The following is a 16,657-nucleotide window of genomic DNA, read 5'->3' on the forward strand; positions in this document are numbered from 1 at the left end:
AGGCCCCGCCCCGGGACGTGCAGCCAATCAGCGTGGCCGGCGGTGGCTGCGCGCGGCTCTCGGCGCCGCCATTTTGTGGGAGGGAGCAGGCCGAGGGCAGAGTGCGGCGGCTGGACGGCGGCGGCGGAGGTACTGCTGGGCGGCCGCGGGGCAGAGTGCCCTTCCCGGCCGCAGACCCTCGCCCGCGATTCTCCCCGGGGGGGGCTGCCCCGCGGGGCGGGAACGAGGAGTGGCTGCGGCCCCGAACCGCGGCTGTTCCGCGGCGCGCCCGCGACCTTCACCTGCGGTGTCGCCGCGTCCGTTCCCCCGGCGCGACGCGAGCTGGGGAGGGGGCGCGCCGGGAGCGCGGCTGTCTCCGCCGGCGACGTGGAGCCGCGTTCTGTGCGGGGCTGGGGCGAGCGCGGCAGCCAGCGTCAGGGCAGCCGGCGGGGCAGGCCGTGCCTGACAAGGGCACCGGGTTACCTCTAGAAAGAAAACTTGTATCTGGCCTCCGAGTCGCCCCTGAAGGGGCGCGATGGCTCTTCTCCAGCTTTCGCATCGATTGGGCATACGAGAAGATGGCCGTGGCTTTCCAGTTCGTGTACAGATGCTGAAAAGGGTTATTTCATTGTGACTTTTAGCTATTTTATATTCGTTCCGGTTACAGGCACACTTACCGGATTCTACGTTAGAGATAGGTTACTGTACTGGGCTGGCATAAGAGCTGTTAATGACCATCACATCTGATATAGCAGTTTCTTGTGCCCCTCTTTTTCTGGAGTCCTGAAGAAGGAGGGTACAGCATCTGCCTGGTGTAGCTGGTAACTGTATGGTGTGTGAGCCTCTTTTGAAGTGAGTTACAAGCCAAACAATAAGTGATCTCCAGAATGCACATCCCAGCCGTTCAGTGACCCTGCAGGTTAGCTACTGTAGCCGTGCCACGCCCTTGAACTTCTTACAGTAGATCCGAAACGTTGTTCCAGACACTGACAGAATATAGAAATGTACTTAAAGCGGTTTTGTTGTTTCTGTGAAAGCCTTTTGAGACTTTGTAGCTGCTCAAGTCACTTGTTGATCTGGCTGAAAACTAGGGGGAAAAGTATATTTTTACCTCTTTCATGGATACTAGAGTAGTCAAGTCAGGTGCATTAGAGATGTGCAGCTAAGAGCAGGTCAGTGCTTACTAGCAATACTTGCATGCTAATATGGTGTAAGTGCTGTAAAGCAGCATTTTGATTAACAGAGTAACAGGAGTATATAACTGAAGCTGTTTTTTAGCTGAAGCAGTGAAGATTTATCTTGGGTATTGCAGATTCCTGAACAACTGGTAGAAATTTGTCTCTGTTGAATGGCTGTGCAGACAGGACTATTATTAGCAAGGACCTTGAGGAATTTCTTTTCATATTTGATGGAATTAACTGTGAAGATCATAACTGTTCCTCCCAATTGCTTATCTGCTCTTGTGTTACCTAATTGTACCCTAATGTAGAGTTCTCTGAATGTTGCCAGCTCCTTGCGCATATCCATTGTCTGCTGGATGTCCTGAAAACAAAGTTAATAGCTGACAATAGAATCATTAACTTCAGTGCAAAGATTGTCTTTTTTCTTTAGATTCAATACAGTTGTCTCTAAATTTGTTCTTTATTTCTTAATAGGACAAGCAGCCATGGCTGGCCATGACTCAGGTTCTGAGCACCAGTTCACTGGATTTCAGAAGTACTTCAATTCCTACACTATCACAGGCAGGAGGAATGTATGTATTACTTCTGTAGTCTACTATAGTGGTGTTTCCTGGGATTTAGACTGAAACTAAACTTAATTTTTATGTTTTCCAGTATGTATTAGCAACATATGCAAGTGTTGCAATGCTCATCTTGTATTTCAAGTTTAGACCTAAAAAGCAAGCTCCTGCTGTGGCAGATAAGTAAATGGTAAGTGTCTGGTGTTCTTCCAGGACCGAAATGTTTCAGTGTCAGCCCAAGAAGAGTGAGTGACAAAGCACAAGTCGCTAATACAATGTAACAAGAGAAACACTTCACATGAACTTTGTCATTTTAAACATTAACTGAAGTGAACCTTATTTGGGGACATTATGAATGAAGTAGGTTGTGGAAGGAAAACACAGAGAATATGGGATACTAGTGTTTGTTTGGTCTTCTGGCACAGTGAATGGCACTAGGGACAGCATGCAGGGAGGAAGAGTAACCAAAAGAGAAGTGGAAGGATGTTGCAGCTAAAACTAATACAGCAGACCAACCTTTGACTACAGCTATTGGGTGCCTTTGGCTGCCCTTCTGCTGTAAAATTGGGGTAACTGTTGCCTTGTAGGTTGTTGAAATGTTGTAGTACTTGAGGACTGAGTTATTTTAGGGAATTCCAAGCAGAGGTTAATGTAGTCTGTTAAAATCTTTCTTTGACCAGACCTAAGGAGCACTGCACAACAGAATGGTCTGTATTGCACTCCTGATTATGCAGGGGCTGTGCAGAAATTATTTGATTTGTTCTTGTATTGCAACAACCACCTTAATAGATTCTAGAGTTATTTTCAAATACAAAACTTCCGCTGAAAAAAAAATAAAGGCTATGCTCACAGTCTGCAAAATGGGGTGGAAAACAATTATTTTGATCATTGTAATTGTCTATTACAGGGACATCAGTTATGTCTTCATGGGTGTGCTAAAAATTGCTTGCTCATAACTAAAATTGTTTGAGCTTGGGGAAAGGGAATGCTGCTGCTAGTACTACTGTGCCAGAGTTGATAATGTTTGGTCTCTTCTCTCTTGGCAGGTTGCTGGCATGTCTGAACCTTCAGTCTGTGTTAACATAATGCAAGATGGTGACCAGTGGTGGCTAATAAAATAAATAATTGTTTTATTGGAAATACAAAATGGTGGGAAAAGAACCCATAAATGTTACATTTCTCATTTTATTCTCTCAAAAATAAGTTATTTGTAGAGGCGATGGAGTAACTGATTCCTGTTGCAGTTATCTTAATTGCACTCCTGCTGCTACAACACATCATGAAGTGTTCTGAGTACCTGGTAGTAACCTAGGAAAGACTTCAGCATGGTGATACCAGATAGAACTGAGCAAAGCATCTCCACACTTTCATGTCAGAATGGGTAACAGCTTACATGGTTATGTGAGCCAGTTACCCAGTTGTTCTTCAGTACTAATAATGTAGCACAGATTACGCTTGTTTGTATGAACAGGTGTAATCTGTTTGCTTTGGATGGAAAACCTCCCAAAGCAGACAGAAAAGGCTCAAATACCATAAATTTTATCAGTTTCTCTGGCCTCTTGCAGGGGTAGCCACCATAAAGAAAAGTTTACTTTGCTGATGTTAAGCTCTTGAAACTGGCTCCTTGCTGGAAGGCCAGGTTGGATGGTGCCTTGAGCAACCAGCTCTAGTGGAAGGTGTCCCTGCCTGTGGCAGTGGAGGGGGTGGATCTAGATATTTAAAGTCTGTTTCAATCCAAACCATTCTGTGATTCTATGAACTCTGTATGTTCCTAAAGTGACTTAAGTAGTTCAGTGCTGCTTTTTCCATGACATAGCTTCTTAATTCCTACCACAGTCCCCCTCCCTGCCCAGCACGAAAACTTGTGTGTCACATCCTCTAGTGTCTTTCTGTATCTCAATGAAAACTCAGTACCTTCCTTAGATGAAACATTAGTGCCGGTGTGTGGATGTGATTATGTAGCACTGTGCTTTTCAAAAGATCTCACTATAGGGTTTGAACCTGGGACAATGATACTAAAGAATGCAAATGCACTTCCCAAACTGAGATCATCAGGGGACAGAAAGGGGTGCTAGAAAAAAGAGCCCAGTCTTCATGCTCCCTCTAGTTCATGTATTCTATTTGTACATGCTGGACCCTCTGAATAAACCTAGTCCTTTTCCTTTCCTGTGAAATTTTGCATACATGGCCTCTGCTGTATATGAATTTTCCAGATGAAAATGATAGCTCCAGTTTGCTAGAACCCATCACTTACCCTTGAAATGGTCATCCACTTGACTCTTTCTGAACTACTCTCATCAGTGTGCTTGCAGCTGCAAGCAGTGCTCTTGCTTCTATTGCAGACATAAAGGAAAGACAATACCTTGTAGCAGACACAAATTGTGGTTTTAGTATTTATTATATCAAAAGTATAAAACTGTACAAAATGTAAAGGCAGAACGTGGCAGTGTTTCCTTGAAGCTGTCAAAACTGTACATGTGGTTTAGGATAATTTGGTTCACCATAATTGTACTTGAATTCAACTGATCCTGTTGAAAGGTAGGGAATTTTGTTGTGGTACCATTTTGTTGTGGTACCATTACAAAAAAAAAAATCCATAATAATTTATTTTTAACCTTTTTTTTTATTTAAAGAGAATTTCCAGATAAGCTTCTTAATATATTTCCCACCTTTTATTTTGATGTATAATGCCTCTAATAAAACTTTACTCCCAGAGTTCAAGTTAGGCAAGAGATGAAAAAAGGAAGTGGTTCTCTAGTTATGTTACCTTAGAAATGTCAATCTTGCTTTTATTTTCACTAGAAAGCCAGCAGAATGTGCAATTATCCTATTATCTTAGTGTAAAGTAATGAGGAACATAAAATTTCTCCTTATAGTTTTAAGAGATTAAAAAATAAAAAGGATGAAACTAAAACAAAAATCAATCAAAAAATCATACCAAAATGAGCCTATCCTTTGGTGGTGGTGGTTTCTGTTCAAATACCCAGAAAGAAGTTACACTTAGCAGTGTTTTGCATGTTTTCCCTAGAAAAAGATCACTGAGCTTTATTAGTTGTCCAGGACTTGCTGGAGTACAATGTTTTTGTGGGTGGAAATAGCTACCAGCACCCAAGCTGGCCTCTCAAAAGCACATTTGATAATACACTGAAGGCTGATTAATCCTTTTACTCTGCAGTAACATTTCAATGTCTTGGCTAGTTCTACATTTTGTTATATTGTAGAAAGGGCATAAGTTTGTAAGGTCTTTTAGATGTAACACAAAGTGAATGGGTTTAAGTCCACTTCTGTAACAACAGGGACTTCAGATGTGCCTCCCCTTTTTTCCCTACAGTACAGTACAAAAGTAAGTAAATTTCACATTGCACTTCTGATTCCTTATCCCATTTACAGCATTGGCCAGCAGTGAAAACAGTAACAAGATCTGCATTTCTGATAACCTCAAAAGAGCACAGGAATTTGAAATCTTTTCAGGTTTAGTACATGGATGCATTAAAACCTGTACCTTTGCAGCAGGTCCCCACAAGCCTCTGCCAGTGGGGCCTACTCTTTCAATGCCCTGTTAGTTGTTGTGATATTCTCACCATACCTGTTGCCCAGCTCAGGCTATAGTGAATTAAACTACATTCTTTTCTGAAACTAAACACTTTTCATCTTGTGTTTGAGATTGATTAAACATTTGCTAACCATAAATTAAGTGCTTTAGAAAAAAATCATTTGAGAACACATACCAAGGCTGTTAACATTCTACAAGTTTCAGCAGAACTCAATACTATGAGAGGACATAAAAAACAAACATGGAAATAGTTATCAAAAGCACCGTGAACAATTTCTTCTTTTATAGCTATGATGTCCTGGCAATCTCCAGCATTTTCAAACTGTGTATAAGTATGGAATAGCAGAAATGAAAAATGCTGCTTGCATCAGTTTACATACCTTTTTGTTTTTCCTGCAACAGATTAGGAATTCCATCTGTACAACACATTCCTCTTTGTCTCACGTCCTGAGGTCACTACTGCAGTGATTTGGCACAGTCAGTCTTACACCTTCCCAATTTACTGCGAACTGTAGGCTCCTGCAGCCAGCAGCAAGTTTCTGCGTGTAAAATGGAGGTGTACAACTGGGGTTGATTTGGTCATGTATGTACCTAATAACAACTCCTGTGAGTTTTCAGGCAAGTTTATATGTCCAGTGGCTGTAGTAAAGTCATCAGTTTCTAAGTCTTCAAATGCCTTCACAGCATCCCACAGACGAACTGTATTATCCATTGAACCTAAAAAGAACAACAATTTAAGGTCAAAATCAAATATATAGGTATATTATATTTTAAAAAATCATCACCAGGGAGCAAGTGAACAAAAACTGAGGCTCAAAAAGGTTTGCTCTGAATTGTAGTCTTACACCTTCATCTTGGCAATGAAACAGAGTTTTAACAAGCCTCTAACATAATGCATACATAAAAGCTGCCAGGATTTCAGCTTTCCCATAGCCTAGCCTGAGTGCCCTGTGGGATGAGCACAAAGAACTCTCGTAAACAACTTAGGGTTGTATTTTAACACTTAGCACTGAAAAAGCAGGACCCTCCTGTAGGTTAGATTCCCGATTTCAGCAAATGTTAATGATTCTAAGTCACAGAGTAACAGTTTCTTTGATACAGGGAAGATGTAAAATTTTGCAGATCCAGTGGCCTGTGCTCTCAGCTGAGAACTGGTAGATAAACTGAAGCAGACACCAAGCATACACCAAGCAGATTGGATCAGACCTATACCCTGTATGTTAGCTTACACTCCTGCAGTAGTGGTTCATTGAGTATCCTCACTGCACTGTGTTTAGGAACATAGTAGTAATAAATGCAGGATGCTCCTAGCCTGGTTTCATGGGAAATTACCATGATATAACTACTTCATCTGCCCATCATTTCTTCTGTGAGTAGTTTGAACTTTCTGAACAGCTAGTTTCAGCCATCTGACAGAACAGTTTTAAGAGTCATTAAATTCCTTTACATTTTAAGAAATCAGTTCACTAAACCCAGAACTTTGTGCCTCCGCAAAAGGAAAACTGGCATGGGAGCTCTTACGTATTAGACACCAGACAATCTGTGTGGACAGATAGGAGGAACAAGCAGGCCTCACACGTTTTGCTGCTTATAGACTTGTTATTAAAATATATCTATATAAAAAAATATATATACTGTGAAGAAATAATATGGGTGTGGATAACTCTTCTTCCTTCCTATGCCTTCCTCTCTCTTGAGTCCTGCTATGTCCCACTCCCATTCCAGTATCCTGTCCTTCTACTCCAGCCACTTCTTGTTTGGCCCAGAGTTATTTCTAACTTTAGATTCCACCCCAACACTGTACACAGATCCCAACATTCACAATCATCTAGTTGTCTAACGTCTTTCCTTCAGCTCCTGGAGAGTGAGGGATCATACTTCTCAGTCAGGTGAAGTACTTGAACCAGCAGTTGCTGCTTTTGTTAAGCTTTGTATTCCTGTTTAAGGAACCAATTACATCATTCTTCTTCAAGCTTACAGAACACAATGTAAGTGTCACTGTTTCCAGTGAGTTTTACCTGATGCTAAAATCTCCCCATCTCTACTGAATCTGAGCGCGTAGATAGTGTCTGTGTGCCCTTTCAATTCTCCAACCATCAAGCCATGTCCAATATCCCACAGCAGAACTCTTCCATCTGTTGCTCCGGTAGCCAGGAATCGTCCATTAGGAGAAAATGCCAGTGAATGAATTGGTCCCTAAAATAGTTCAGAGAAGAAATCAAGCCAGTTAAGTCTATTCTCATTCAGTCAGTGGAGCTGTACTCATTCTGAACACTACTCTTCAGACTCCCATCAGAGAATCAACATCACTTTCACACTGTGATACTCCTTTACCTTATGCCCAGTGAATATTCTTACACAATTCCCATTCAAAACATCCCAGAGCCGTATAGTCCTGTCTGCTGAGCCCGTGGCAATGTAGTTGGAGTTTGGATGAAATCGAGTACACGTCACATCAGCAAGGTGGCCAGCAAAGATCCGTAAAGGCTGGTAGTGATCTGTTGCCCACAGGCTTAAAGAAACAAAGGAAATAAAAAGTTTTATTAATAAAAAAAGAACCTTAATGAAATTCAGTGCCTGTTGAACAATGAGGAATAAAAGGAAATAATTGTGCAGTGATTTCAGTTTATTGAATTAGCAGGATGTATTTTGGAGCAGTATACTTTTCAGAAGGAAAAACCAAAGAATATGCTGCCAAGTTGACAGACAAATGAAAAAAGAAAACCAAACCAACCAAGAAAACCTACATTAAAATGTTTATCCAGCCATTTAATTGACATGAAATAAAAATTGTTTTCAGTAATAGGGTAGGCTAGAGTGTATCAGCTAATCACTTTCAAGGTTAACCCACCACAAATTGACCCTAAGAAGTGAAAAACTCATCTAGTTTCTTACCGAGCCACTCTGTCGTGTCCCCCTGACACAAAGTAATAACCGTAAGGTGAGAACTGTGTATCCCATACTGGATAGTTGTGTCCTTTATATCCCACCAAACACGTGAATGTTTGGAGACTCCACAATCTGACAGTGCCATCCTCAGAACAGGACAACAGATAGTTCCTGTCACAGGAGGAAGTATAGCGTATTACACAAGAAACTTACACATGGACTGTATAACCATTGCATAAACAACATAAGATGTCTATTGTAAGAAAAACTGGCCACTGAACAGCATCTGTTCAGCTTGTCACAAATAAGGGCAAGTAACAATAACCAAGCAGAATCCAGTCCTACGCCCCTGTGCAAAAAAGAGACAACTGGATATTTATGCCAATTTCTGATGACACTGACAGCAATAATGAGGGGAGAAAAAAGCCAAACAAAATCCCAAGAGCCCTCCCTCAAAAAAAAAACAAAAAAAACCCACCATAAACAAACAAACAAACAAACCAACCCCACAGAGCAGGTCTCTACTCAGGAATTATTAATAAAATTTTCATGTAACTGGAAACTAATATATTGTGTTACTTAAAAAAAAATACTAATATAACTCCACATGAAATGTCAAGATTTCCTGAAAGAGAATTCCTATCACATTCATATTCTCACTTCATAGACTCTACATTCACGTTCCACACATTTACCTCTCAGCTGTTCCTCTGTGATGGCTGTTTCCTTACTAGACACAGGCAAAAGCAAAACTACAGTCATTTAAACCCTTTCTACTCTTGGCTCTTGTAATTACATAATGGTTCTAAATCTCTTATTTTAAAGATACTCCACACATTCTCAAACTAAAGTCTCAGTAGAATATAAGAAACTTGACTTCAAGAGCAGCAACACGCTAGTCAGTATGGTTCAATGATTTGCAATACTGTACATCAATGCTGCATTATTTTTCCTCTACACTTCATTAAAACCCCAGTTTGCAAAAGAGATGATCTATTTTGCCATCTAAGTCCTGAACCTCAAAAAGGTGCTGTGATCCTCACCTCCAGCTGATTTTAGTAACAGCTGACAGTGCCCTACACCCTGAGCACAACAAGCACTTACATTTGGATATAGTTTCTTTTAAGATGTGTGAACAAGAATTCCTTTAACATTTTCCAAGTTACATCAAGAACACATCTGCATTCGGTAGCATACAACTGAAACTCAAGCAAACTGGTCTGCTTTGGAACTTATTTTACCTATCAGGACTGAAGCTGGTGCCATAGACAGGTCCACTGTGACCATATAAAATCTTCAACTCACTTGCTGTTTTCTCATCCATGATTCTCTCCAAGACATCATCTGATTCTTTGTCGATGAGACTGAGGTCTGCAATATTTCAAAGTTAATTTATCATCATAACAGTTAGAAGTTCAAAGATAAATGTCATGAACAGGAAAACAAATTATATTCTCTCTAAAAAGAGGCAAGCATGATGTGAACATGACAAAGTACCTGGGAACTGGTAAGTTTGCAATATACAACAGCATTTAGAATATTTTTTGCCATTTAAAAGGTGAAAGCAATTCTTTACATAAGTAGCAATTAATTCTTAAGCCTTCACTGAGCTAAAATACATTAATCCAAATGTGTTGTTTTTCAAACAGGTATTTGTTCAGTCTCCAAATACAGTAACATCTTTTTGACACAGACGCCAACTTTTCACAGGCCCAGGAAGTTAATATGGCACACACACTTTACAGACAGGTTTTGACATCTGCACACTACACCCAACAAAATAATCTTTAGTCTGTGGGCTGCTGTTTGCAGAACATCATGACCACCTCTCAGTGAAATATCAAATTAAGAAATATTTGCATGGTATCTAGATTCAACCATAAAACATTGTTACATAAACAGCAGAATTAAAAAAAAACTTGGTTTCCATGAATTTCCTAAGTACTGAGCTTCAGGACATTCTCCTCCACCCTTCTCACAGTTGCCTCCTATAAATTTCCCTAGGGTACCTCTAGACTACCCTAGATTACCTGAAGCAAACTGTCTACTATATCCTGTAGTTACTATCCAGTAAGGAAGTAAGATGTCTAGTTTCATGCTCATTATGGCTAGTTCCAAGCTTTGTGCACTGACCACCTCAGTGTACATAACCAGACTTCTAATTCCCCTAAAAATACTTCTAATGGCAGCCTAAAAAAATGCAGTCAAGCATTTGTGCATTTTGTTTCTTCAAACTGAAAGCACCTACTTGCTGGAGATGACAAACATGGTTTCCCTTTTCATGTAAAGTGAAGGTGTCACAAGTAACAAAAGCTCATTTAAGTGTTACTGTCTTAATTACCTGCTGCTGTTTTCACACTGCGTAGCTTTTTCGGAGTCACTGACCACACTCTAACAGTAGAGTCAGCAAAGCCTCCTACAATCATGCTAGAATCATCTGTAATATCCACTGCAGTCAGACCCTAAACACAAAATAGTCATTTATATTGCTTGAATCTTTCGTCATGCATTTCCAATACTACAAAATCCTAAGAGGTATTCTAGGATAGACTTAAAACCACATCAATTCTTACAGCACTAAAAATGAAACTATATGAACAAGGCATGGTCAACAATCACAAACCAACACTGGTTTCCAGTATTCTGCAAATTCTACTGCATTCTGTAGAACGCACTTAAGGCCCCACAGGAAAAGTGAAAGAAGTTATGGCAAAATCAGAGCAAAACCAAGGAACATGGAAATTATACAGCTTAAGGAGTCTTTAAAGTGAATTTTGAACACTTCAGAAGATAAAATTTGTGATATTCATTCCAAATACTCCAGCAACCCTTGCCAATGCTGTTAAGGCCTCATTCTGTCTTATCAAAACTCTTCTTTAACCAACCTGGTAAGCATTAAGGAATGTGTAGAAACAGATGGAGGGCAAGCACTCTGGGCCAAGACGCACACGCCTTGCAGCTTCCTTCATATTCATTACTTTATCCAGCTTGTCAGAGTCTTTCAGTTCAGGCAGAGGAATTCTACAAGAAGCACATATTTTTACAAAGTAAAAGCACCTTCCACACTGTTAATTGAAACAAAGAAAGGGAAACATTCTCACCAATACCTCAGTATTTAACTGTGAAACAAGAATTAGTAAAAAATGAAATACTATAGAAAAAATATTGATGTGTAAGAAAAAGAGGTGGTAGCTTTAAGAATTTCAGACACAAAGTGGAGGGATATATTTATATCCCATATATCGAATATGACCTTGAAAGATCAGTAGGCAAGAACGTAAGATTTATCAACAGAAATCTAGATTGGCCTGAAGGGCAAAACCAGAGAAGGAACGATGTCAGAGAGTTGTGGTCAACTGGACAGTTTCTTTGGAGGTCTGTACTTAGTGGAGACCCTGGTGGGTCAGTATGGGGACCAGTACTGTTTAATATCTTCATCAACGACCTGGATGAGGGAAGAGAGTGCACCATCATCAAGTTTGCTGATGACACCAAACTGGGAGGAGTGGCTGACACACCTGAAGGCTCTGCTGCCATTCAGCAGGACCATGACAGGCTGGAGACAAATTTGTGTGGAGAAATTTAACAAAAATCAACAAGGCCAAATGTAGTCTTGTGTCTGGGAAAGAACAACCCAGTGTACCAGCACAGGTTGGGTGACGATTCATTGGAGAGAAGCTCTGGCAAAAAGGACCTGGGGGTCTGGTGTACAACAGTATGACCATGAGCCAGCAATGTGCCCTCATGGCCAAGAGAGATGGTGACATCCTGTGGTCTTCTAGAAGGGCTGTGGTTAGTAGGTCAAGAGAGGTTCTCCTCCCCCTCTACTTTGCCCCAGTGAGGCCACATCTGGAACACTGTGTCCAGTTCTGGGCCACTCAGTACAAGGATGGGGAACTGCTTGAAAGAGACCAGCACAGAGCCACAAAGATTGTTAAGGGATTGGAACACTTCACCTATGAGGAAAAGCTGAGGGACTTGGGGATCTGTAACTCAGAGAGGACTGAGGGGGGACCTCATTAATGTTTACAGAGATGTGAAGCGTGAGTGTCAGGACAGACCCAGGCTCTTCTCAGAGATATCCAATGATAGGACAAGGGACAATGAGTGAAAGCTGGAGAACTGGAGGTTCCACATAAGCATAAGGAAAAGCTTTTTCACTGTGAAAATGACAGAACACTGGAACAGGCTGCTCAGAGAGGTTGTGGAGCCTCCTTCTCTGGACACACTCAAAACCCACCTGGATGCTTTCCTGTGTATCCTACCCTAGATGATCCTGCCCTGGCAGGGAAGTTGGACTGGACGATCTTCCAAACCTAACATTCTGTGATTTGCTAAGCTTTCCATGACATCCCTTTTAAGTCCTATAACTAAAGCTGCATGCAGCTGAAATGGCCAAAATGCTTGAAAATGTCATGTGAACAATGCTGATTTGGTATGACAAGACTGGATTTAAAAGGTTTCTCTACATATTGTTTCTTTGGTACCTGTTTTGGGGAGGAGCATTAGGGTCTTGTTTTTTACTTTTTGACCCTACACTATCTTTTTTGGGTTTTTTCTTCTTTGGCTTTCCTTCCTCATTTTCTCCCTCTTCATCTTCATCATCCAAAGGCACATCAAACTCTGGTTCTTTCAACAAGCCAAAGAAAACCTGCAAACCAACAGAACACATAGGACACAAATCAGTAATTGCTATTCTTACTGAAAATTAAATTTAATGGAATCTTTTTCATGTAGCAGTTCCAAGCAATAAAGCTGCTTCTTTAAAACTGTTGTGTTTAAAATTGCTGCATACATCACTGTTCTAACATTTCTTAGCACTTTTTAAAGCAGAATCCCTACAGCTTGCATATGTATAGCACTGTGGTAGTACACTGTCAAGATCTACACAAACAGCCCTTGCAGTAACAGAAAGTAAGAAAGAATTACATCTGTTGTATAAAAGAGGAAGCCCAATAGTCAGGTGTTCATTTAAAAAACACAGAGTAATTTCTGAGGTAAAGTTTAGTTCAGTGGGCTGATTACAACACCGTCTCTCAGAGGGGCTCAATAGTTTCTTCTACCAGACTATTGTGCAGCTGTCCTCCCTTGTTCTGTTCCTGCTGTTTTTCAAGATGTCAAGTCACAATTGTCAGTCTATATCACCACATCTCCCTACAAAATAAAGGGGAACTGTTCACTTCTGAAAATGCAACAATCTTTGCCTCCTACCTTTGCTTTGTTAGCCTCTCGTTTTGCCTCCCCAGCCAAGCTTCCAACCATAGCATCTATCTGTTGTTTACTGCGGGGCATTCCATCAAAGATATCAATGTAAAGATGTTCCTGAACAATGTTCCAGATCTGATTGTTCTGCTTTTCCTGCAGATGTCTCTTCAAGAGTTGGTAAGAGTCACGGGAAATGCGCAGCACAAACTTGCTTGTTCGAAAATCCAGCATGGTCTCATTACCTTTCATATGTTCTTTTTTGGTTAAGCTTGATAATACACGCAGGTCATCCTGGTAGTAGCACTCCTGATCCCCATGAAATCTATTGAAATAATGGAGGATATGGCCCAAAAAAATTACAAACATATTACCACTGAAGTGTACACTTTTTTACATTACTTTAACATGAAACATCTATGTGAAGACCTTTTGGAAGCTACTGATGACATATGGGATTATTTTTCTGGTGAAATAAATTTCATCCAGGGGAATATACACCAATAACTTGCTGTACATAGTAAAAGCATTCAACAGTTAAAGAACAAAATGAAGAGAACCCACAAATGGAACCTCACAGAATTTCATTTACCCAAAGGGTCCTCAGATAAAATAGTTAGAGTATGCTTAATTACAGAAATGAAACACTAATTAGTAGCCTCATGAAGCACAGAATGCTTTTTATTATGCAAGGCTGCTTCGATCTATTTATATCTCGTTCACTACAAAAACATGCACGTTTCACAATGTGGATGTTTCTCATTTTCCACATATGCATTATCTGACAGCTAACATGTGTCTAGTGTTTTCCATTTTATGTTATGGAACGGTTGTGGCAGAGAACATTTTACCTACTTATAGAACTGTGTTTCCTGACCTATTAGATTTATTTTGGAGTAAAATATTTAATAATTAGTCTTATTAAAAAAAAAAAACAGATTAAATTTTATCTTCTTCTTCAGTGACAAAGAATTAAACATAGCATGAGTACAGAAAATTACGGATTAGTCATAAATTTATTCCTTTAATCTCATCTGCTCACCATAAAGATAGTTCAAAATCTGTCCAGAAATAGCTCAGAAGCATGTAGCTTGTAAACCTTTATAGCATAGGAAATTGGAAAAGGATTTAAGAACAGTTACTGTAATCCATCATTATTTCAGATTTCAAATCTCTTCAACTTCAGAGAAGAAAAATAATATGTATATATATAAACCTATGCCATTATAGCTTAAGAGATGCAGTCAAAGTAGCTACCATAAAATAATGCAAATAGACAAATTAAAAGAAAACTACCTTTCAAAAAAAGACTTTGCTTCACTCTCATGTTGGTTGTAGACCAATTCCAAGTACATGTGCACAAAGAGAGGATAAAACAGCTGAGACAATTCTGCCCGGTGACAGTCCAGGGAACACTCAATGAAGTGTTTTAATCCACTGTAGTATTCCTCATATAGCGCTGGATCCCCCTGTTGATTGTAGGCAGACAACACTGCACTCACATCTGGCTGATCTTCCACAACAACACCTCCTCCAACTGTAAATAAGAAGAGCTTGTAAGATAGCTTGAAAGAACTAACACTTATACAGTAGCTAACAACACCACTGGTAGCAAAACCTAACATCAGGTCTTGTGCTTAAATGATGTGAGAGGACAGTAGCATATTATAGTTTGGCAGCAAATCCTCCCAGCACCCTCAGGCATTTTTTGAGCTTTCCCTTCCTATAATGTATTTAACAGAGTGCCTAACCGAGCTAGGATTGTATGCATGAAGGAACAAATCACTAACATCACCCAAATAGATTATTTTCATTGCTAACAATGGAAACTCTCAAATGAGAAGTGTAACCTTTCTGAGCCTGTATGATATACCCACTAGAATTATTTTGTTTCCAATAAACAACCAAATTAAGTTAAACAACGGAACCACTACACAACCATTACGGGGCAGTGACTTTTGTAACTTCCTAGCACCCCTGGAGTTCTGCTTCACACAGCAGTCTTTAAATATTTTATACAGAAGATAAACCAATGAAAAGCATATCAGGGACAAGCTGACTTTATGCTATAGTATATAGTCTAGTGATTCACTGGAACTCAGACATACCAATTACTGAAATTTCATTATGCTATTCTGTACAACAGCTCCCAAAAAAAAACTTTATTAAAAAATACTTAAATCAAATTATCCAAAAGATCTCAAGTATCCAGCAACTCACTCCAGAAATGTACGGACTCCTCTACAAGCATCCTATGACTCTTCAAAATGCGGCCTGTACATCAGGCCTTCATTCTCATCTCTGCGACTACATCCTGGATCATCACCTCTAACTACAAAAGAAACCCTCAGCCTCCTGCTATACCGTTAGTCAAGATGAGACACAAAGACAAGGGGAAGCACTTTGACAGTGCTCCCTGCAAATACGATGGATGCCCTGTCTTTGGTCCTTTGCTCGAGGGGAGCACGCCCGGGGGATCCCGATCTCCTTTCGAGTTGTATCGGGGAATCACACACCCAGGAGTCCCCCAAGAAGGACGGAGCTGGCTCTTGCTGCCCTCCCGAGGAAGAAGCACTCCAAGAGGCACGACCACGGTTGGCGCCGGGAGGGGGCGGCCTCTTACCCCGGGAAGCGACCCTGCATCCCCCGCGCGGACCCCACCTTTCCCCGGCGGCACGGCAGGGACTGCCGCCACCCCGGAGGTGGAAGATGCGACAGTGGAGACGCTGCCTCCTATCGCGATGGCGGCAGCGGCGGTGACCCGGCTGAGCAGTGCCTCGCTGCCGGCGGAGTCCGCATCGCCGCCCGAGCTCCCTGGAAGCCCGGCGCCGACGGGGCTGAGGGCAGCGGCACCGAGATCCTCGCCGAGCAGGCGGGCTTCGCGTCGCAGGATCTCCTCGGACTCGCGGAGGTTACTGCGCCGCAGGAACTGCAGCACGGCCACGAGTGTCTGTCTGTCCAGCGCTGTCGGGGAGGCGGCCTGGCCCGGGGCTGCAGGCTTAGGGGGCGCCGCATCCGCACCGCTCCCTGCTGCATCCCCCTCCGTCGCCACAACCGGAGGAGCAGCGGGAGCGGCGGCGGCAGTAGTGGGAGGCGCAGCAGGGGCTTGCGGAGGCGTCCCTGCCTCAGGGTCCGGCTTTACCGCCACCACCTCTGCCGGCTCCTCAGGTAGCGCCGCCATCTTGCACCGCCCTCCATTCGCCGGCAGCGGGCGGCTGCCGCCAAGCGCGGACGCCTTTGCGACAGTGAGGGCAAAGCGTCGGTCCTGGCGCCGCTATCCAGGCTCCCGCGGC

At 41.8% G+C, this 16,657-nt stretch overlaps 2 protein-coding genes across 2 annotated transcripts; one reads left to right on the forward strand and one right to left on the reverse strand.

Moving 5' to 3' along the window:
• The first annotated feature begins 36 nt into the window (after positions 1–36).
• ATP5MK (ATP synthase membrane subunit k) lies at positions 37–2,881 on the forward strand. The gene is made up of 4 exons (XM_064144458.1): positions 37–129; positions 1,635–1,732; positions 1,815–1,910; positions 2,767–2,881. Exons 2-3 carry the CDS (start codon positions 1,646–1,648, stop codon positions 1,905–1,907), a joined length of 180 nt encoding a protein of 59 aa, XP_064000528.1. The 5' UTR covers positions 37–129; positions 1,635–1,645; the 3' UTR covers positions 1,908–1,910; positions 2,767–2,881.
• Positions 2,882–4,099: 1,218 nt separating this feature from the next.
• TAF5 (TATA-box binding protein associated factor 5) lies at positions 4,100–16,561 on the reverse strand. The gene is made up of 11 exons (XM_064144453.1): positions 16,026–16,561; positions 14,661–14,901; positions 13,374–13,689; positions 12,650–12,813; positions 11,048–11,183; positions 10,504–10,624; positions 9,404–9,533; positions 8,169–8,333; positions 7,608–7,785; positions 7,292–7,469; positions 4,100–5,990 (listed from the first exon to the last, which is right to left on the reverse strand). The coding sequence occupies exons 1-11, from the start codon at positions 16,543–16,545 to the stop codon at positions 5,773–5,775; spliced, it is 2,367 nt and encodes a 788-aa protein (XP_064000523.1). The 5' UTR covers positions 16,546–16,561; the 3' UTR covers positions 4,100–5,772.
• Positions 16,562–16,657: the final 96 nt, after the last annotated feature.

Source organism: Pogoniulus pusillus, chromosome 6 (assembly GCF_015220805.1).
Source record: "Pogoniulus pusillus isolate bPogPus1 chromosome 6, bPogPus1.pri, whole genome shotgun sequence".
In the NCBI taxonomy this organism is placed as follows: Eukaryota; Metazoa; Chordata; class Aves; order Piciformes; family Lybiidae; genus Pogoniulus; species Pogoniulus pusillus.